The 18,754-nt window shown below is 46.0% G+C and overlaps 1 protein-coding gene across 2 annotated transcripts in view; it reads left to right on the top strand.

The window, feature by feature from the left end:
* ZNF674 (zinc finger protein 674) overlaps positions 1-18,129 on the top strand; it is a 37,129-nt gene extending 19,000 nt beyond the window's left edge. For both annotated transcript variants that reach the window (XM_049644589.1, XM_049644590.1), the window contains exon 5: positions 14,625-18,129. In XM_049644589.1, coding sequence (XP_049500546.1) covers positions 14,625-16,117 — 1,493 coding nt within the window. In that variant the 3' untranslated portion in view covers positions 16,118-18,129. The remainder of the gene's footprint in view (positions 1-14,624) is intronic.
* The last annotated feature ends 625 nt before the right edge of the window (positions 18,130-18,754 follow it).

Raw genomic sequence — 18,754 nt, 5'->3', positions numbered from 1 at the left:
CCGGTTGAGTGACTAGAGATGTGACCAGCCGTTGGAAGGCCCTTGCTACCGATCCCGGGCTGGAGAGTGGGCCTTGGGGGGTTTCCTTGGCTGCTTTGTATAGGGGAGCTGCGTGTACAGCAAAGTTAGGGATCCAGTGTCGGAAGAAACCCACTAAGCCCAGGAAGGAGAGGATTTCGTCTGCATCGGTAGGTGGGGACAGGGTTTGGAGGGCTTGGAGACGGTCTTGGGTTAGGGCCTTGGTGGTAGGTGTGAGTGAGAATCCCAGGAACGTGACTGTATTAGTACAGATTTGGGCTTTGTGTGGGGAGACTCAATACCCCAGGTTAGCCAGGAAGTTTAGGATATGGATTGTATCTTATTTGGTGTGGTCGAAAGAGGTTCCACATAGTAGGAGGTCATCTATGTATTGTAGTAGAGTACAGTGACTAGAGAGTGGGGATTTGAGGAGATCCCTGGCCAAGGCTTGCCCAAAGAGATGGGGACTATCACGGGACCCCTGGGGAAGTACCGTCCATGTGAGTTGGCAGGCCAGAGAGGTGACTGGATCTTGCCATGTGAAGGCAAAGAGGAATTGGGATTCGGGATGTAGGGGAATGATGAAAAAGGCATCTTTGAGATCAAGCACTGTAAAATGGGTTGTGGATGGGGGAATTTGGGAGAGGAGGGTGTATGGGTTGGGCACTACTGGGTGGCTGGGGATTACAGCTTCATTGATTATTCGGAGGTCTTGTGCTAGTCTATATGAGCCATTAGGCTTTTTTACAGGCAAGATCGGGGTGTTGCAGGGGGAGTGACATGGGATTAGGAGGCCTTCCTTGAGTAGGCGATCGATGATGGGCTTCAGGCCTAGTCGGTGGGTGTGGGAGATTGGGTATTGGGGTCTAGAGGGGAATTGTGATGGATTTTTGAGTTTAATGAGGACAGGTTGGTGGTGGGTGGCAATTGTTGGGGTGGATGTATCCCATACGATTGGGTCTACTGGGAGGTCTGGGTGTGGGTTGAGGCTGTGGTCTGTGTGGTCTGTGATAACAGCCAGTAGGAGATGAGTGGGGGAAGGAGAGGGGCAGATAGCTGGTAGGTGTATAGAGGTTCCTAATTTATTGAGGATGTCTCGGCCCAACAGGGGGACGGGGCAGGAGGGGATGACTAGGAAGGAGTGGGAGAAGTGGAAGCCATCCAGGCAGCAGGTGAGTACCGGTGTGCATGGGGGATTGGAGGGGGTGCCACTTATGCCCATGACCGAAACGGAGGATGGCGTGGTGGGGCCAGAATAGCTCGGCAGGACGGAATAGGTAGCACCTGTGTCCAACAGAAAGGAGATGGACTTACCCGCCACCTGGAGTTTTACCCTGGGCTCAGCGTGGGTCACCGGGGTTACTGAGTCTGGGCCTCGTCAGTCGTCATCCTCCGTCTCCAGGAGTTGGAAGGCAGAGTCCAATCCGGGTGAAGCCTCGCCACGTGGAGGCGTTGCGAGTCTGTCGTCCCTTGGGTTAGGACAATCGGATTTCCAATGGCCCATTTGCTAGCACAGTGGGCATGTACTGGTAGGCTTTTTGGGATGGGGACACTGATGAGACCAATGGCCTTCTTGGCCACATTTAAAGCAAGGCCCCGGAGGAGGCTGTGGTCCAGAGGGCTTTATTGTGGCTGGCCTTAGGGCAGCTACCAAGACTTGGGTCTGTAATTGTACCTTTTGTTGGAGACCGGCCTGTCGCCGTTGTTCTTGAGCTTCCTCTCGGCCATTAAAAACTTTAAAGGCCATCTTTACCAGGTCGGCCATGGGGGTCTGAGGACCATCTTCAGCCTTTTTTAGTTTTTTTGGTTATCAGGGGCTAATTGTGAAATAAAATAGGTAGACAATACGGTGGCCCTGGCGGGGGTGGTAGGGTCCAGTCTGGTATACTGGGTAAGTGTCTCTGTGAGCCGGCTAAGGAAGGCTGCGGGGTTTTCATTGGGGTCCTATATTACTTCTTGAAGTTTGTTAAAATTTACTGATTTGTTTGAGGTTGCCCTCATTTCTGCTAGTAGGCACTGGATCATTTGGTCCTGGCGCCGGTGACCATTGCCCGCATGTTGGTAGTTCCAATTGGGGTTGGCCGCCAGGACAGCATCGGCCCCTAAGTGGGGTCGGTCATGTGGGTTTGGTCTGCATGTTCTCTGGCTGTGGCCTGGATGCGCTCCCTCTCCTTAGGGGTGAGGGTAGGGTGAGGATTACATGGATGTCATGCCATGTGAGACTGCAGGCTTGAGCAAGGTATTGGAATTCCTTAATGTATTGGGTGGGGTCAGCCGAGAATGACCCTAGCTGCTTTTCAATGGCAGATAAGTCTTGGAGGGAGAAGGGGACGTGAACGGGAACCAGGCCTTCAGGTTCTGCCACCTCTCGGAGAGGCAAGATGGCCGCTGGGGCCTGTTCGATGGGAGGGGCCTGAGCACAAGTTCAGATGATATGGGAGGTGAAGGCGGGACGGCTGGAGGTAGGGAGTATGGAGGGGGGCGAGGGCCAGTGGGCGAGGGCTGGTGGGTGGCGTGGCTAGATTCTCTAACGGGTCGGAGATAGGGAAGTTGGTGAGGTGGGGTCATCGGGGGTTGTGGGCGGGCAAGGAGCATGCGTGCAGAGGGGCAGGAGGAACATAGGTAGGGGCGAGACCTGAGGTTCCAAAAGGCCATGACGTAGGGTATTTCTCCCCATTTTCCCAGCCAATGGCAGAAATTGTCCAGATCGGTTAAGATTTGGTATTGTAAAGACCCCTCGGGTGGCCATTGAGGATCATTATCTAATTTGTACTGAGGCCAGACTACAGTGCAAAGGCGGATGAGTCGGTTACGACGAAGTTCGCCTTGTAAGCCCAGGAGCCGGAAGTTTTTTAACAGACATTGGGGGGGGGGGTAAGAGATCGAGGCGGTTTAGACTCGTTACTCCCCATTGGCGTGGCAGGGCGAGGCGTCCCTCGCGCTGCAATAAGGGGTCTGTTGGCGTGCGGGCCTTACGGCGTGTGGAGGAAAGGAGACTGATTTGCGAGACATCTCTCCTGGGTGTCAGCCGTAGTTGGAGGAGGGAAGGAGGGGTCTGTCCTACTTACCGGCTCCTGTAGGCGCTTGTGAGTAGGGTGGTTGGTGTCTGGCTTGGCGAGGAGGGAGTTCGGCCAAGGGAGGCGAGCTACTACCTCCCCCCGGGTTTCGGCACCAAATGTTAAGGTCAGGCGTAGGGCAGGGTAAAGATAAAGTCAGAAGCTAAAAAATTTTAGCAGTCAAAGGCTTTATTGGGAATTAAGGTCTCGGGCGAGGTTCCGTGACTCAGGGAGAGAGAGAGAGGAGTCAGGGAAGTTGGCGCCCGGGTGTGGTGGGGTAGGGTTTTTTAAGCTGCAGCGGTTCTGGGTTTAGGTCCGGGTGGGCCTTTTTCGCGCCAGGTCCTGCTGTCGCTCGGTGATTGGTTGACCTTCAATTCGTTCTGGGGCTTTCCGTTGGGTTGCGCTGGCAAGATGGCCGTCCCCTCCACTGTGGTTCCAGGGACATCCTAACAAAAGTTGTTGATAATACTCCTGTATTATCTTTTTAATTTCTGAGAGCCCCTGGTAGACTTGTTCTAGTTTTAAAAGTGTAATCAGAGGCGCCTGGGTGGCTCAGTCGGTTAAGCGTCTGACTCTTGATTTTGGCTGGGACATAATCTCACAGCTTGTGGGATCGAGCCCTGCATCGGGCTCTGTGCTGACCGTGCAGAGCCTGCTTGAGATTTCTCCGTCTCCCTCTCTCTCTGCCCCTCCTCTGCTCTCACGCACTCTCTCTCTCCCTCAAAATAAATAAACTTAAAAAAAAAAGTTTAATCACAGATAACAGTGAAAACTGTGAACCTCATTTAAAGGGAAACCTCTCCGCCAACTAACGCCGGCTTCGGTGCTGCAGGCTGGAAGTTTTTGGGGGCAAAAGAAGCATGCCCAGTCTCTCTTTGCTGCTGTCACCTCGATGCTAGCAGGAAGCCTTCTTCCCAAAGTAACCCCGTCCTGTTCACACCCAGAGGGGCCACATCTGGCTTGTGGACCGTGTGCGTGTGTGTACCCGTGCCTGGCACCTTGATGTCTTCACACCCCTATGTGGCCTCTTTGGCACCCGTAGTTTTTCTGGGTGCAGATGGGGTGCCACGCCCTGTGTGTCCCCCAAACTCTAGCAGGCATACATCAAGCAAGTTGTCTCCTGGAGTCCTTACTAGACGAGGGGTCAGGTGAATACGCTCCTCCCTCCCGTGTTGTTGGGGAGACAAAATGCCACAGTTTTCCCACAGCTCTCCTGGAAGAGGTCTCCTTCCCCTGCTCCTTCCACCTTAACCTGTCAGACTTTTAAGACCTGTGTTACTACTGAGGGACGTTAAGTGGTTCTGACCTGCTCCTTTTAAGTCCTGCTAAGATCGCTGGACTAGAGAAGCACTTAGTAGTATCGTATTAGCAGCCTTTGAAAGAGAAAGAGTGAGCTTTTTTTTCCCCCTCCTGATGAGAACTTTTAAGGTTTACTGTCTTAGTGGGGGCACCTGGGTGGCTCAGTGGGTTAAGCGTCCGACTTCGGCTCAGGTCATGATCTTGTGGTCCACGGGTTCGAGCCCCATATTGGGTTCTGTGCTGACAGCCCGGAGCCTGCTTCGGATTCTGTGTCTCCCCCTCTCTCTGCTCTTCCCCCAGCTCATGATCTGTCTCTCTCTCTCTCTTTCTCTCAAAAATAAATACACGTTAAAAACAAATTTAGGGGCACCTGGGTGGCTCAGTCGGTTAAGCGTCTGACTTCGGCTCAGGTCATGATCTCACGGTCTGTGGGTTCGAGCCCCGCGTCGGGCTCTGTGCTGACAGCTCAGAGCCTGGAGCCTGTTTCGGATTCTGTGTCTCCCCCTCTCTCTCTGCCGCTTCCCTGCTCATACTCTGTCTTTCTCCCTCTCTCTCCCTCTCAAAAAAAAAAAAAAAAAGTAAAGCCCTTAAAACAGTGCCGGACACATAAATGTCCCCTGCTATGCCATTCTTATCATCCTTATTGATGTTGTTCATAGCTAGCCACGTGGACCCCCCCCCTTATCTTCTTTGACTGTTTGGTCATCCATATAGGAATCATAGGGTTAGTTTCTTGACGTCTGTGGAAAACCCTGTTGAGGCTTCCTGAATACAATTGCACTGCATTTATTTTTTTATTTAAAAAAATTTTTTTAACGTTTATTTATTTTTGAGACAGACAGAGAGCATGAACGGGGGAGGGTCAGAGAGAGAGGGAGACACAGACTCGGAAACAGGCTCCAGGCTCCGAGCTGTCAGCGCAGAGCCCGACGCGGGGCTCGAACACACGGACCGTGAGATCATGACCTGAGCCGAAGTCGGCCGCTTAACCGACTGAGCCACCCGGCCGCCCCTGCACCGCGTTTAAAGACAAGCTGGGCACAGGCTCAGGATTGGCATCTTTACACTGTTGAATTTTCTCATCGGCGAACCCTTAGCTTCTCTTTTCTGTTGTTTGTCTTCAGAAAGTGCTCGCACATCTCTTGTTACATTTATTCACAGATACTTCTTAGTTATTGCGGCAGTTGTGAATGGGATCTTTTTTTCCCGTAATGTTTTCTTTTTTTTTTTTTAAGGTTTTATTTATTTATTTTGAGAGAGAGTGAGCAAGCATGCACAAGCCGGGGAGGGGCAGAGAGAGAGGGAGAGAGAGAATCCCAGGCAGGCTCCGTGCTCAGTGCAGAGCCCGACACAGGGCTTGATCCCATGACTGTGTCATGACCTGAGCCAAATCAAGAGTCACACACTTGGGGCTCCTGGATGGCTCAGTCAGTTAAGTGTCTGACTCTTGGTTTCGACTCAGGTCATGATCTCACGGTTTGTGCATTCGAGCCCCGGGTCAGGCTCTGTGCTAACAGCACGGAGCCCGCTTGGGATTCTCTGTCTTCCTCTCTCTGCCCCTCCTCTTTTCACCCTCTATATCGCTCTCTCTCAAAATAAATAAATAAACATTAAAAAAAAAAGAGAGAGAGAGAGAGAGAGACACTTAACCGACTGAGCCACCCAGGCGCCCCTCCTATAACATTTTCTAACTGGCTAATATCAGTGCATGAGAATGCTAATGATGTTGATATAATCAACCTGTGAACAGAAACCATTCTAGATGGCTTTTATTAATACTAATAGTTCTTAGGGGCGCCTGGGTGGCTCAGTTGGGTAAGCACTGACTTCGGCTCAGGTCATGATCTCACGGTTCGTGAGTTCGAGCCCCACGTTGGGGTCTGTGTTGACAGCTCAGAGCCTCAAGTCTGCTTCCGATCCTGTGTCTCCCTATCTCTCCGGCCCTCCCGATCATGCTGTCTCTCAACAAAAAAATACTAATAGTTCTTAGATTCTCTTGAGTCTTCTATGTAAAGAGTTCTCTTCATAAAAACAATCTTGTCTTTTCCTTCCCAATCGTACATTTTCTTTCTTTTTCTTCTCTCCTATCAGGGCATGTAGTACAGTGTTTAATAGATGCAGTGATAGTGAATTCTTTGTTTGTTTCTGATTTTAATGAAAATAATGAGGACAGTGATAGGAAAATAATGATAGGAAGTATGTGAGTGCTTGCTATGTTCTGGATGCTTTTCACACACTTAATCCTTGGACAACCCTGTCAAGTCGGTTGGCTGTTAGCTTCATTTTATCGATGAGAAAACTGAGGCCCAGAGAGGTGACAGAACTCATAAAACCCACCATTACGTGTATTTGCTGTGCTATCTTGAAAGATCCCTTCCATCCGAAGCTGCTTCTGTATTCCTCATTTGCTAATGAGACTTTCTTAAACATCATGAATGAGTGTTACTATTTTCTCGAATGCTTATTTTCTGCCTCTGTTGACAAGGTAATTTTTCTCCTTTGATCTATTCATGGGGTGGATTATGTTAATAGGTTTTCTCATATTGAACTGTTCCTCCACTCGTCTGCTCAATTCTACTTGGTTGTGACGCATTTCTTTTAATAAATTGAAGTCTGCTCACGTTTAAGAGTCTTGCATTAATGTTCAGAAGTGAGAAAGAGCTTCGATTTTCTTTTCTTGTGCTGTCCTCTTATTCTGGTATACGAGGTGATACTGGCTGCATAAAACAGACTGGGCACTTTTCCTTCTTTTTCTAGTTTCTGAAACTAATTGACTGCAGTATATCTGTTCGTGTGAGTTGATGGCAATCATCTATGAAAACTTCCAGGGGCGCCTGGGTGTCTCAGTCGGTTAAGCGTCCGACTTCGGCTCAGGTCATGATCTCGCGGTCCGTGGGTTCGAGCCCCGCATCGGGCTCTGTGCTGACAGCTCAGAGCCTGGAGCCTGTTTCGGATTCTGTGTCTCCCTCTTTCTCTGACCCTCCCCTGTTCATGCTCTCTCTCTCTCTGTCTCAAAAATAAACAAATGTTAAAAAAACTTCTGGGTAGGATGCCCTTTTTTAGGGCAAGACTTTTGATTACAGGGTGAATTTTATGATTTTCAAAATAATTACTGATTTATTCCTGTCTCCTGTATCCTCTGTCAATTCTGGTCATTTTTCTAGACAGTTGTGTTTCATCTGAGATTTCAGATTTACTGACCTAAGGCAGTATTCTTTTTCGATTAAAAGAAAAATAGGTTTCATTTTTACCAAAGTAGATCATGGCTGAGGTTTAAAGAATGAGAGAAGTGTGGTAAAGCTATAAAGAAAGTCAAAGTCATTATAAACATAAAATGCAGGATAGTGATTATCTGAGAAGAAAGAAAATGAAATGGGCACATGAACTTCAAAGGTAATGATAATTTGTTTTTTGGGTGTTTTTTTTTTCAGAGAGTGCGTGTACGTGCACTCAAGTGGGAGAGGGGCAGAGGGAGAGAAAGACTCTTAAGTAGGCTCCGGGCCCAGCTTGGAGCTCTATGTGAGGCTCAGTCCCACGACCATGAGATCATGACCTGAGCCAAAATCAAGAATCAGATACCTAAGTGACTGAACTACCTGGGTGCCCCTGTTTTTCTTTTTCTTTTCTTTTTTTTTTTTTTAAGTAGGCTCCACACCCAACGTGGGGCTTGAACTCATGACCCTGAGATCAAGAGTCACATGCTCCTTTCATTGAGCCAGCCAGGCACCCCACGATAATTTGTTTTTTAGTGAGTGGTGGATAGCAGGTGTCTTTTGTATCACTATTCCTTATAATTTATATGTATCTCACGATAATTATGTAGAATTTTCAGCTACGGAAGATTGAGATTTAGCTCACTTCATTTCTCCTGCCTCTCACACACATCCTCACACCAAGACGTTTTGTTCCCCGGTGTTCCCAGTATGATTCTACCAGAGATGTGGTTCCCGACAGTACTTCTGTCTACAACGTTATGGCTGTGTAAACATCGTACGCAGCTGAGCCGTGCGGTAACCTGTGATTAGTTTAGTTCTCCCGCGTAACTCTTTGCTTCCTTTGGTTAATATTTGCTTTATTTCTTTGCTTTGCTTCTTTCTGTACGTACTTCCTGCCAGCTCAACTTGAACACTCCATAACCAGCCATCTAGAGTGGCTCCGGATGCTTTCCAGAGCTAGCAGGTGTTCCAATCAATGTCATAACCCCTGAGCTTGTCTGGAGCCATCTGACCCTCTCCCTCCTGGGTGGATTATCCTCATCGCTGCTCGCGTGGCTGCCCTCACATCCTTCACCATCATTCTGGGGGCTCCCTCCACTTTCTGCTTTGTTGGAGTCCCCATTTGCTTTATGCCACGCCCTCTTCCATGGTTCATTGGAGCACCGTCTTCCAGGACTCGACTCAGAAAGAACGTAGGTCCATGGGAGGTACATTTGTTGAGGTTGTTGAATATCTGGAAGTGTTGGTTATCCTCGTCCTAGGTGGAGAGTTGAGCTTGGGGTAGAGTTCTAGGATGGACGTTTCTTTCCCTTAGACTTCTGAAGGCATTGCACCATTGTCTTCTGATTTTCAATGTTCCTTTTGAGAACTCTGAATCTATTCTGATTATTATTATTATTGTTTTTTAACATTTACTTATTTGAGAGAGACAGAGCGTGAGCGGAGGAGGGGCAGAGAGAGAGGGAGACACAGAATCCGAAGCAGGTTCCAGGCTCCGAGCTGTCAGCACAGAGCCCGACGCGGGGCTGGAACTCACAGACCCTGAGATCGTGACCTGAGCTGAGGTCAGATGCTTAACTGACTGAGCCACCCAGGTGCCCCTATTATTGATACCTGGTATCAATTTTTTTTTCTGTCTGTAAGCTTATAAGATCCACCCCCGCCCGTTTATCTCATGTTCGGTGACGTTTCTCCATGTGCCTTGATACGGGATCATTTTCACCAGTATTCCTGGGCACTTGGGTAGGAGATCAATCCCCACAGGGATAGTTGCTCCTTTCTCGTACAGAGCCAAGATGCTGCAGAGACTGACAGCCACATTTCAAGTCCAAGTGGCAAGCAAGTTTTTCGTTTTTTTGTTTTTTTTTTAAAAAGCCCTTTTCACTTTGTCGAAGATTCCAAGTTGACCCTATAACAATAGGCACCTCAGGCCACAAAATCATCAGCCCCTAATGGCCGGACATCTGGACTCCCAGAAGAACAACAGGTGTTCAGTGCCCCAAGCAGGCAAGATAGTCTTCTCAGTGTAGGGAACATTCTAGAAACTGACTTTCCAGACTTCAGCCAGGAGCCAGGCTTGCTGTGTTAGCATTTCCCTGCATGCTCTCTTTACTGATGCTCTTTATTTCTTCACGTGGATTTGAGTTACCATATTGTAAACTTTCTTTCTTAGAGCTGAGCTCCAAGTTAGGTCACACAGTGACAGCAGATGGAGCTTTCGGTGGAGATCCAAAACAGGTCAGCCCCCCAGGCTGCTGTGAGGCTGCCAGTTTTCACTGCTTACGGGGCAGAGTTGGGGAGCCAGCAGTTTGGGGTACAGGGAGAAGAGGTGAGTGGCACCAACTGAAACACCACAGATTGGGCTGTTCTCACTGAGGTTCACTGGTTCTTCTTGAATAAATGCTTCTTTTTAAATTTTTAAAAAATGTTTATTTAAGAGAGAGAGAGAAAACCCCAAGCAGGCTCCACACTGTCGGCATGGAGCCCGACGCGGGCCCCGAACTCACCAACTGTGAGATCGTGATCTGAGCGAAATCAAGAGTCAGACGCTCACCTGACTGAGCCACCCAGTGGCCCTGAATAAATGCTTCTTAATTTGTTGTATGCCTTTGGTTAATTTCCTAACTCCTCAAAGGATAGATTTTGATAATTTTGCCAGTATTTTCGTTGCTTTCATGGGGGGGAAAGATTTACTGAGATCCTCACTCCCCCTTTCCAGAAGTCTTGCCTTAGTGCATTTCTCTTAAAACTGAAGAGAAGTACAGAAAATCATCATTGTAACATACCTTTGTGCTTACCTCCCAGAATTAGCAAATGTCAGTATTTTGATACTTGGTGGTGGTGGGTTTTTTTTTTTTTAATAAAAGAAATAGAGCTTTACAAATAAAGGTGTCCTTTTCCTGTCCCGAGTCCCGCTTCTCTCGTTCACTCCCCGGGCAAACAGTACCATGAATTTGGTGAGTACCCTTCTCATCCATGTTTTTATACTTGGACTACATCTATTTGCATCTGTAATCTGTATGGTGTTCCTTTTGGAAATCTACCAGCTTAGTGCACTTGAACTTTAGGGTTCTTTCCAAAACTTTCTTTCTGTATTCAGCGTTGCCCTTTGAGCTGGTGTATTACATTTAGTTCATTCATTTTCAATGCTGGTATAGCATTCCAGCGTTGGAGTATTGCAGTCCATCAACCCATACCTCTGTTACTGGGAATTTATTTCCTGTATTTGTTGCCATTCTTGTACATGTATCCTGGCTCACACTTGTAGGATTTTCTCTGTGTTATAGCCACAAATGGAATACACAGTAGGGTACGTACATTGTCAACATTATTGGATATTATTTACCTTTTTTCTCCCATAAATAGAATCAGTTTCCTTTGTATATTTAAGAGTTTTGCACGTAGGGGCGCCTGGGTGGCTCAGTGGGTTAAGTGTCTCACTTTGGCTCAGGTCATGATCTCACAGTTCATGAGGTCCAGCCCCACATCGGGCTCTGTGCTGACGGCACAGAGCCTGCTTGGGATTCTCTCTCTCTCTCTCTCTCTCTCTCTCTCTCTCTCTCCCTCCCTCCCTCCCTCCCTTGCTTGCTGTAGTGTGCTCTCGCTCTTTCTCTCTCTCAGAATAAATAAACTTGAAAAAAAGAGTTTTTCGTCTATTTGGAGCACCCGTCTGGCCCAGTTGGTGGAGCATTTGACCTTTAATCTCAGGGTTGTAGATTTGAGCCCCATGTTGGGTTTAGAGATTACTTACAAATAAAATCTTTCTAAAAAAAAAAAAGTCTTGCATCTATTGTTTTTTAATTTTAAAAAAATTTAATGTTTTTTTTTTAAATTTATTTTTGAGAGTGAGAAGGGGGAGCAGGGCAGAAAGAGAGGGAGACACAGAATCATAAAGCATGCTCCATCCAGGCTCTGAGCTGTCAGCACAGAGCCCGACGCAGGGCTCGATCTCACGAACCACAAGATCATGACCCGAGCCGAAGTCCGATGCTTAACTGACTGAGTCACCCAGGCGCCCCGAGTCTTGAATCTATTTAAATGAAAGTGCTTTAGAATATTCTCATATTCTGTCCTTATTTTCTTTTGGCATCAAGGTCATTTTATGTTTTATAGGACATAAGCATTGTTTTACCAGCTATTTTTTTGGTTATTCAGGACCAGGTACATGTCTTTCCATAATTTTATTTTCAGAGTTCCTCTCTCATTTTGCTCTAATTGTCTTTTGAAAATATAAAGGTGATTTTCATTTTTATTTTGAGAGAGAGTTGAGTGGGGGAGGGGCAGAGAGAGAGGGCAAGAGGGAGAATCCCCAGCAGGCTTTGCACTGTCAGCTCCCAGCCCGACTCAGGGCTCAAACTCATGAACCACGGGATCGTGACCTGAGTGGAAATCTGGAGTCAGATGCTTAACTGAGCCACCCAGGCGCCCCCATAAAGCTGATTTTTAAAAATAAAATTTAATATGGTTGACCTTTAACAAATGGGGTTAATATAAATTTATTGTGCTATTACTATGATAGTATTTCTGCTTTTATTGTACTTTCTATATATCCTGCTTTTTCTTTACCTCTTTTTTCCTGCCTTTACTACATTTTTTTTTTTTTTACCTCCACCCCCTTTGGTATTTTCCTCCTGAAAAATTCAAGCACCAAGCATTATTCTCAGCCAGGCTTTGTGTGTGGCAAATTCCATGCCTTTTCTTGTCTAAAAACATCTTCATTTTGTCATTTTTCTTTGTGATAATTTATCTGGGGATAGAGTTCTAAGATGACGTCAGGCTTCTCTCAGGACTTTGAGTATATTCTTTAATCTTTTGGCTTCTTTTATTGCTGATCAAGTCTGGGTTTGCTCTAATTGTTTCTTTTTTCTTCTTAAAGTTTATTTGCTTATTTTGAGACACAGCAGGGAAGGGGCAGAGAGAGGGAGACACAGAATCCCGAGCAGGCTCCAGGCGCTGAGCTGTCAGCATAGAGCCCGATGCGAGGCCCGAACCCACAAGCCGTGAGATCACGACCTAAGCTGAAGTCGGACATTTAACCGACTGAGCCCCCCAGGAGCCCCTCTAATTGTTTCTTTATAGGTGATTTTAAAAATTTCTCCATGGTAGCTTTCACTACTTACTTTCTGACTCTCAAGTCTTGTGGTGGCACTAAACTGTGTCCAGGTACCGATCTGCTTTTATTTACCACACTCAGGACTCTGGACATTCAGTGGTAGGATGCATGCCTTTCTTCCCTTCTAGAAAACTACCAGTCATTGTCTCTTCAGATATTGCCTAGATCAGGGGTCCCCAACACCAGTACCATATTTAGTGATTTTCGAGAAGGATCCATGGGACTCAGCATATAGTTGTATCTACAGCTCCGATCTATTACAGCGATGTAGTAAACATATACCACTAGGTCATAAGGGGGGGAAGACACTAGCAGAGTCTGGATGAATCCATGTACAGGATGCCTTATGCTCTCTCCCTCCCATCTAGGGTCACCCGGGGCACACTTGTCCCAGCGGAAAAAAATGCAGCAATGTGTGCCCGGGGAGGCCCAGTAGAAACTCAGCACCCTCAGTTGCCCTGCCTTGCACATACCAGAATTTCAGGCACACAGAAGGAAGGGAAATGTTCAGCATAAATCACATTGTTTGTACAAGCAGCCTTATCAGTTAGGGGATGGTGGAGACATTGCTGAACTCCCAGTTTCCCAAACTGCAGGGCCGAACCTTGCAAGCCAGCCTTTCTAAGCCTAGCAGCCTCAGGGCTGCTCTGTTTTCCCTTTTCCTGGCATATTGCCCCTGTCCCTGTCTTAAAAAAAATTTTTTTTTAATGTATATTCATTTTTGAGAGAGCGCATGTGGGGGTGGGGCAAAGAAAGAGGGAGACACAGGATCCGAAGCAGGCTCCAGGCTCCGAGCCGTCAGCACAGAGCCTGATGCGGGGCTCCAACTCATGAAACATGAGATCATGACCTGAGCCAAAGTCGGACGCTTAACCGACTGAGCCACCCGGGTGCCCTGCTCCTGTCCCTTTCTACCGTTTCCATTTGGATTTTCTATTAAATCTGTGTTGGAACTCACCATTTTTCTATTTGTCTTACCATATTTCCATTTTGTTAGCTCTTCATGCTGCAATCAGGGTGATTTCCCAAGATGTCATCTGATTCATTAAGTTGGTTTTTATCTGTGACTAGTCTGTTCAACTTCTCTATTTAGAGCTTTAATAATGCCTATATATTCTTTTATATTTATATTTGTTCCTTTTCTCAAATGTTCCTTTCCCCTTCCGATAGTATAGCTCTTACCTTATTTCTTTGAATATTTGAAATATATTTATTTTAAAGTCTAGAGTGTTCTGTTAGCTACAGTTCTAGGAAATGGGATTATCTGCTGACACCGGGAGTATCAAGATGGTTCATTTCCTTGGGAGGTTTAAATTATTTTACTGTGAATTCTTCAGTGAGAATTGGCTTTCCACAGAAGTTGTGTGAGTCCTAAGCTATAAAATCCTAAGATATATCTTTTGGGGTTTGCCATATCTAGGAACCTAGTAATAGCAGGACCAGTTTTTCATGTTAATTTGTCAGCTTGTGGACTCTGTACTCATCGTTTTGGATTGAGTCGCACAACTAGGCTTTTGCTTTATAACATCTTTCTTTCCAATTTCCTCGTCCAGTGGGGAGTTTTCCTGGCTTCTCTTTGACAAACATGGAAGGCCCTTGCGATTCTAGCTGTAAGCGGGAATTACCTATACCAGTTTCCTGAAGATTTTTGCCCTTTGGTCTGGATTACCACTGCAAATCCCGAAGCTTCCGTTTCTGGTCACCCCGTCACTTTAAATTTCCACTTCACTTTTGACACCCAGTTTCTTGGTTTTGAGCCTGACTGTGGATTCAATTATTTTTGTTCAACACGGGCCAGCATAGTTCTTCATGTTCACAGTGAGAGGGGAGGCGGTGCTCGTGGGGCATGGACACAGCCCATCCACCTCAGCTCCAGATTTACCCCATTACAAGTCCAATGAGTTCCTTGCCTTTTTTTCCCAGAATCCTGGCAAGTGCATGACCAGATGGACAACCACAAGGAAAGCCAAGACCAATGTCTGTGGCCGACTGCATTCGTAGACCAGGAAACACAGAAGGACCAAAGTGGCCAGGAATTGACAACATTCAGGACAATCATTTATCCGGGCACAGACTTTGTTTCTATAAGACAAAGACTCCCTAGATATTATTCATCGGGAAGATGTTCAAAACATAATTTAAACTTTCTCTGTCAAAGCAGAAGTTCTGTAAGAAAGAAAGGTGATGAGCGTAAGGCACATTGGAAGTCGTGCTTCCACCCTAATCTTTATCCAGCGCAGCCTGGAGAGAAATTCTTTGAGCCTCATCAACGTGGAAAAACCCTCCACCATAAGGAAGCCCTCGATAAACCTCCAAGAAGTCAAACCAGGGAGAAACTCTTTGAGTGTTCTGAATGCGGGAAAGTGTTTATCCAGAAAGCCAACCTTGTCGTGCACCAGAGAATTCACACGGGAGAGAAGCCCTATGAGTGCAGCGAATGTACAAGAGCCTTCAGCCAGAAGTCAACCCTCATTGCACACCAGAGAACTCACACAGGGGAGAAGCCCTATGAGTGCAGCGAATGTGGGAAAACCTTTATCCAGAAGTCAACGCTGATGAAACATACGCGAACTCATACAGCAGAGAAACCATTTGTATGTGGTGAATGTGCAAAAGCCTTTAAGAGTTCCTATCACCTTACTAGACATGAAAAAACACACATTAGACAAGCATTTTATGAAGGAGTCCACTGTGGTAAATCCGGCCTTATGTACCCGAGGACTCACACGGGTGAGAAACCTAACTGTAATAAACATGGGAAACCCTCTGATGAGAAACCCAACCCCATTAAACACCAGAGATCTCCTATAAAAGAGAAAGCTTACGAGTGCGGTAGATGTGGAAAAAGCTTCAGGGGGAAGTCCCACCTCTCTGTCCATCAGAGAACTCACACCGGAGAGAAGCCTTACGAATGCGGCATATGTGGGAAGACTTTCAGTGGAAAATCACACCTCTCTGTCCATCAAAGAACTCATACAGGAGAGAAGCCTTATGAGTGCAGAAGATGCGGGAAAGCCTTTGGCGAAAAGTCAACCCTTGTTGTACATCACAGAACTCATACAGGAGAGAAACCCTACAAATGCGGCGAATGTGGGAAAGCCTTCAGCGAAAAGTCACCACTGATAAAACATGAGAGAATTCATACGGGAGAGAGACCCTACGAATGCAGCAACTGTGGGAAAGCATTCAGTAGGAAGTCAACTCTCATTAAACATCAGAGAATTCACACAGGAGAAAAACCCTACGAATGTAGTGAATGTGGGAAAGCTTTCAGTGTGAAATCAACTCTCATTGTACATCACAGAACTCACACGGGAGAAAAACCCTATGAATGCAGAGACTGTGGAAAAGCCTTCAGTGGGAAGTCAACTCTGATTAAACATCAGAGAAGTCATACAGGAGATAAAACCTATTAATATACTTGAACGTGGGAGAATTTCCCTATTATACCTCATTATAGATCAGTTCATCCTGGGGAGTAATCTTAGCAATGTCAAGAATGTCAGAAACTCTTCAGATATTAATGTTCCTTTAATGTAATAGAAGGTTCAAAAATATAATTCCAGAAGCACGTAATAAATGCGACCAGTTTTTCACCCAGAAGGTCTTACGAGTGAATTGTATATCAGGGAATTCAACAGTGGCAGAATTATGAGTGTATTGATGTGAGACAACCTTGAGAAAGAATGTAAATGTTATCGCCTAACAGAGTCTTTATGCTGAGGAAAAACTAAGAGTCGAATGAGTTTAGAAAACTATGTCAGCAATTAGGAGAGAAATGTGTTCCATATTCTGTAACATTCTGTGGGAAAGGTGCAGAGGCTGCTAACAAGGAGTCAAATAGAAGAAAGTGAGGTTCGCCCTGGAATAGAACACACTTTTGAAAGAACAGTATAGAGCATAAACTGTTAATCCCAGCTGGGGCAGACTCCCCGTTATTATTATTATTTTTTTATTTTTAATGTTGATTTTTTGAGAGACAGCACGAGTGAGTGGGGGAGGGGTAGAGGGAAGGAGACACAGAATCGGAAGCCGGCTCCAGGCTCCGAGCTGTCAGCACAGAGCCCGCTGCGGGGCTCGAACCCACGAACCGCGAGATCGTGACCTGGGCCGAAGTCGGACGCTTAACTGACTGAGCCACCCAGGCGCCCCAGCCCTGTTATTATTTTTAATGTTTATTTATTTTTGAGAGAGAGGGCACATGCATACGGGCACGTGGGGGAGGGACAGAGGGGGAAACAGAATCCCAAGCAGGCTCCACACTGTCAGCGCAGAGCCCAACACGGGGCTCGGTCTCAGGGGTGAGATCATGACCTGAGCTGAAATCAAGAGTTGGACGCTTAACTGACTGAGCCACCCAGGCACCCCACCCCCTATTATTTCTTAAACAACTAGAAAAATTGCTCCCTTAAGTAGAATGGGAGATGAGTCATCAGGGTCCCTGTGACAAAGGGGCTCAAAGAGATCTCACACATGTTACCCATCATCTTCAGTGCAAAAATGCAAATCCCTTACAGAAAAGGCACACCTTGCTTGGAAACAGTGCTTACAACTTAACATTCTTTGCCTTGTAAGAAAGAGTAGTCACTTTATGGTGAGGCAATAAAAGATTTTTAATTGTCAGAGCATCTCCTGTGACAGCAATATTATTTAAATTGTGAAACAAATCAGAAATTGAATATCCCATAATAGGTAAGTGATTAAAATTCGATATATCGTTAAGGTGGGATAATGTGGACAATTAAGAATTATCTTTGCTTGGGGCTCCTGGCTGGCTCAGTCGGTTAAACATCCGACTTCCGCTGAGGTCGTGATCTCTCGGTTCGTGGGTCCCAGCCCCGCGTCGGGCTCTGGGCTGACAGCTCGGAGCCTGGAGCCTGCTTCGGATTCTGTGTCCCCCTCTCTCTCTGCCCCTCCCCCACTCTTCTCTTCTCTTTCTCTCTCTCTCAAATGAACATTAAAAAAAAATTTTTTTTAAGTGATCTTATGTTTGAGGATTTGGGGAAATGTTCATGGTAATCTATTGTGAAAAAAACAGATTATAAAACTATACCATATGATTTACATTGCAAACAAATACATATTGTACAAATACTATTGTATCAGTGACTCTGGGTGGTAGAACTATAGCAATTTTATGCTAAGTAAAATTATATGCACATATGTACATATATATTTGTATTATATTTATTGCTATTTAGTTGTAAGTAGGTAGACATGTAGAACAAAAATCTAGGAACGAAATATACCAAATTATTAAGCAAATTGTCATTTGGGTGTTGAGATCATAGATTTTTAAATGTTTTGAATATAGTTTCCAGAAACCACCAATAAAATAAGTTGATTAAAATAATTCTGTGCATACTTGCTTCTGTCTTCACATCCGTTTTCCCATTCAGCTTTGTCTTTGGTTTTGAGAATATGTTTTGTGTGTCGAGAATGGGTATCCCTTGTTTTTAATATCTGTGTGTGATTTTTTATTTTCCATTTTTTTAATGTATATTTATTTTTGAGAGAGAGCACTAGTGGGTGAGGGGCAGAGAGAGAGGGAGCCCTAGAATCCGAAGCAGGCTCCAGGCTCTGAGCTATCAGCACAGAGCCCGATGCAGGGCTCGAACTCAAAAACCGTGAGATCATGACCTGAGCTGAAGTCGGATGCTTAACCGACTGAGCCACCCAGGTGCCCTTGTATGTAATTTTTTTAAAATAAAAATAAAAGTACCATCATAGTTCACCAAATCCTGTGACGTAAGTTACCAGCTAACAGATTTGCAGATGTGAAGAGATGTCGCGAATGGTCAAAAGTACCACAAGTAAGGAGACGAAACTGACTTCCGACACCAAATATAAAGCTCTTTTCACTGTGCTATCCGTGAATGCTGCTCGAATGCTCGTCTTCCCTCAACTGGTCCTTTTATCAGCAGTTGTATCAGGCACGTGCCAGGTGACCCCAGTGAATTGTGCCCTATGTAACCTTCCCCCCTCGAGTGTGGGCAGAACTGAGACTTGCTTCTAAACACTAGATTATGGCAAAAGTGATGTGATGTCGCTCC

The sequence above is a fragment of the Panthera uncia genome, chromosome X, assembly GCF_023721935.1.
Source record: "Panthera uncia isolate 11264 chromosome X, Puncia_PCG_1.0, whole genome shotgun sequence".
In the NCBI taxonomy this organism is placed as follows: domain Eukaryota; kingdom Metazoa; phylum Chordata; class Mammalia; order Carnivora; family Felidae; genus Panthera; species Panthera uncia.
This window is presented reverse-complemented; position numbering and strand designations above follow the sequence as displayed.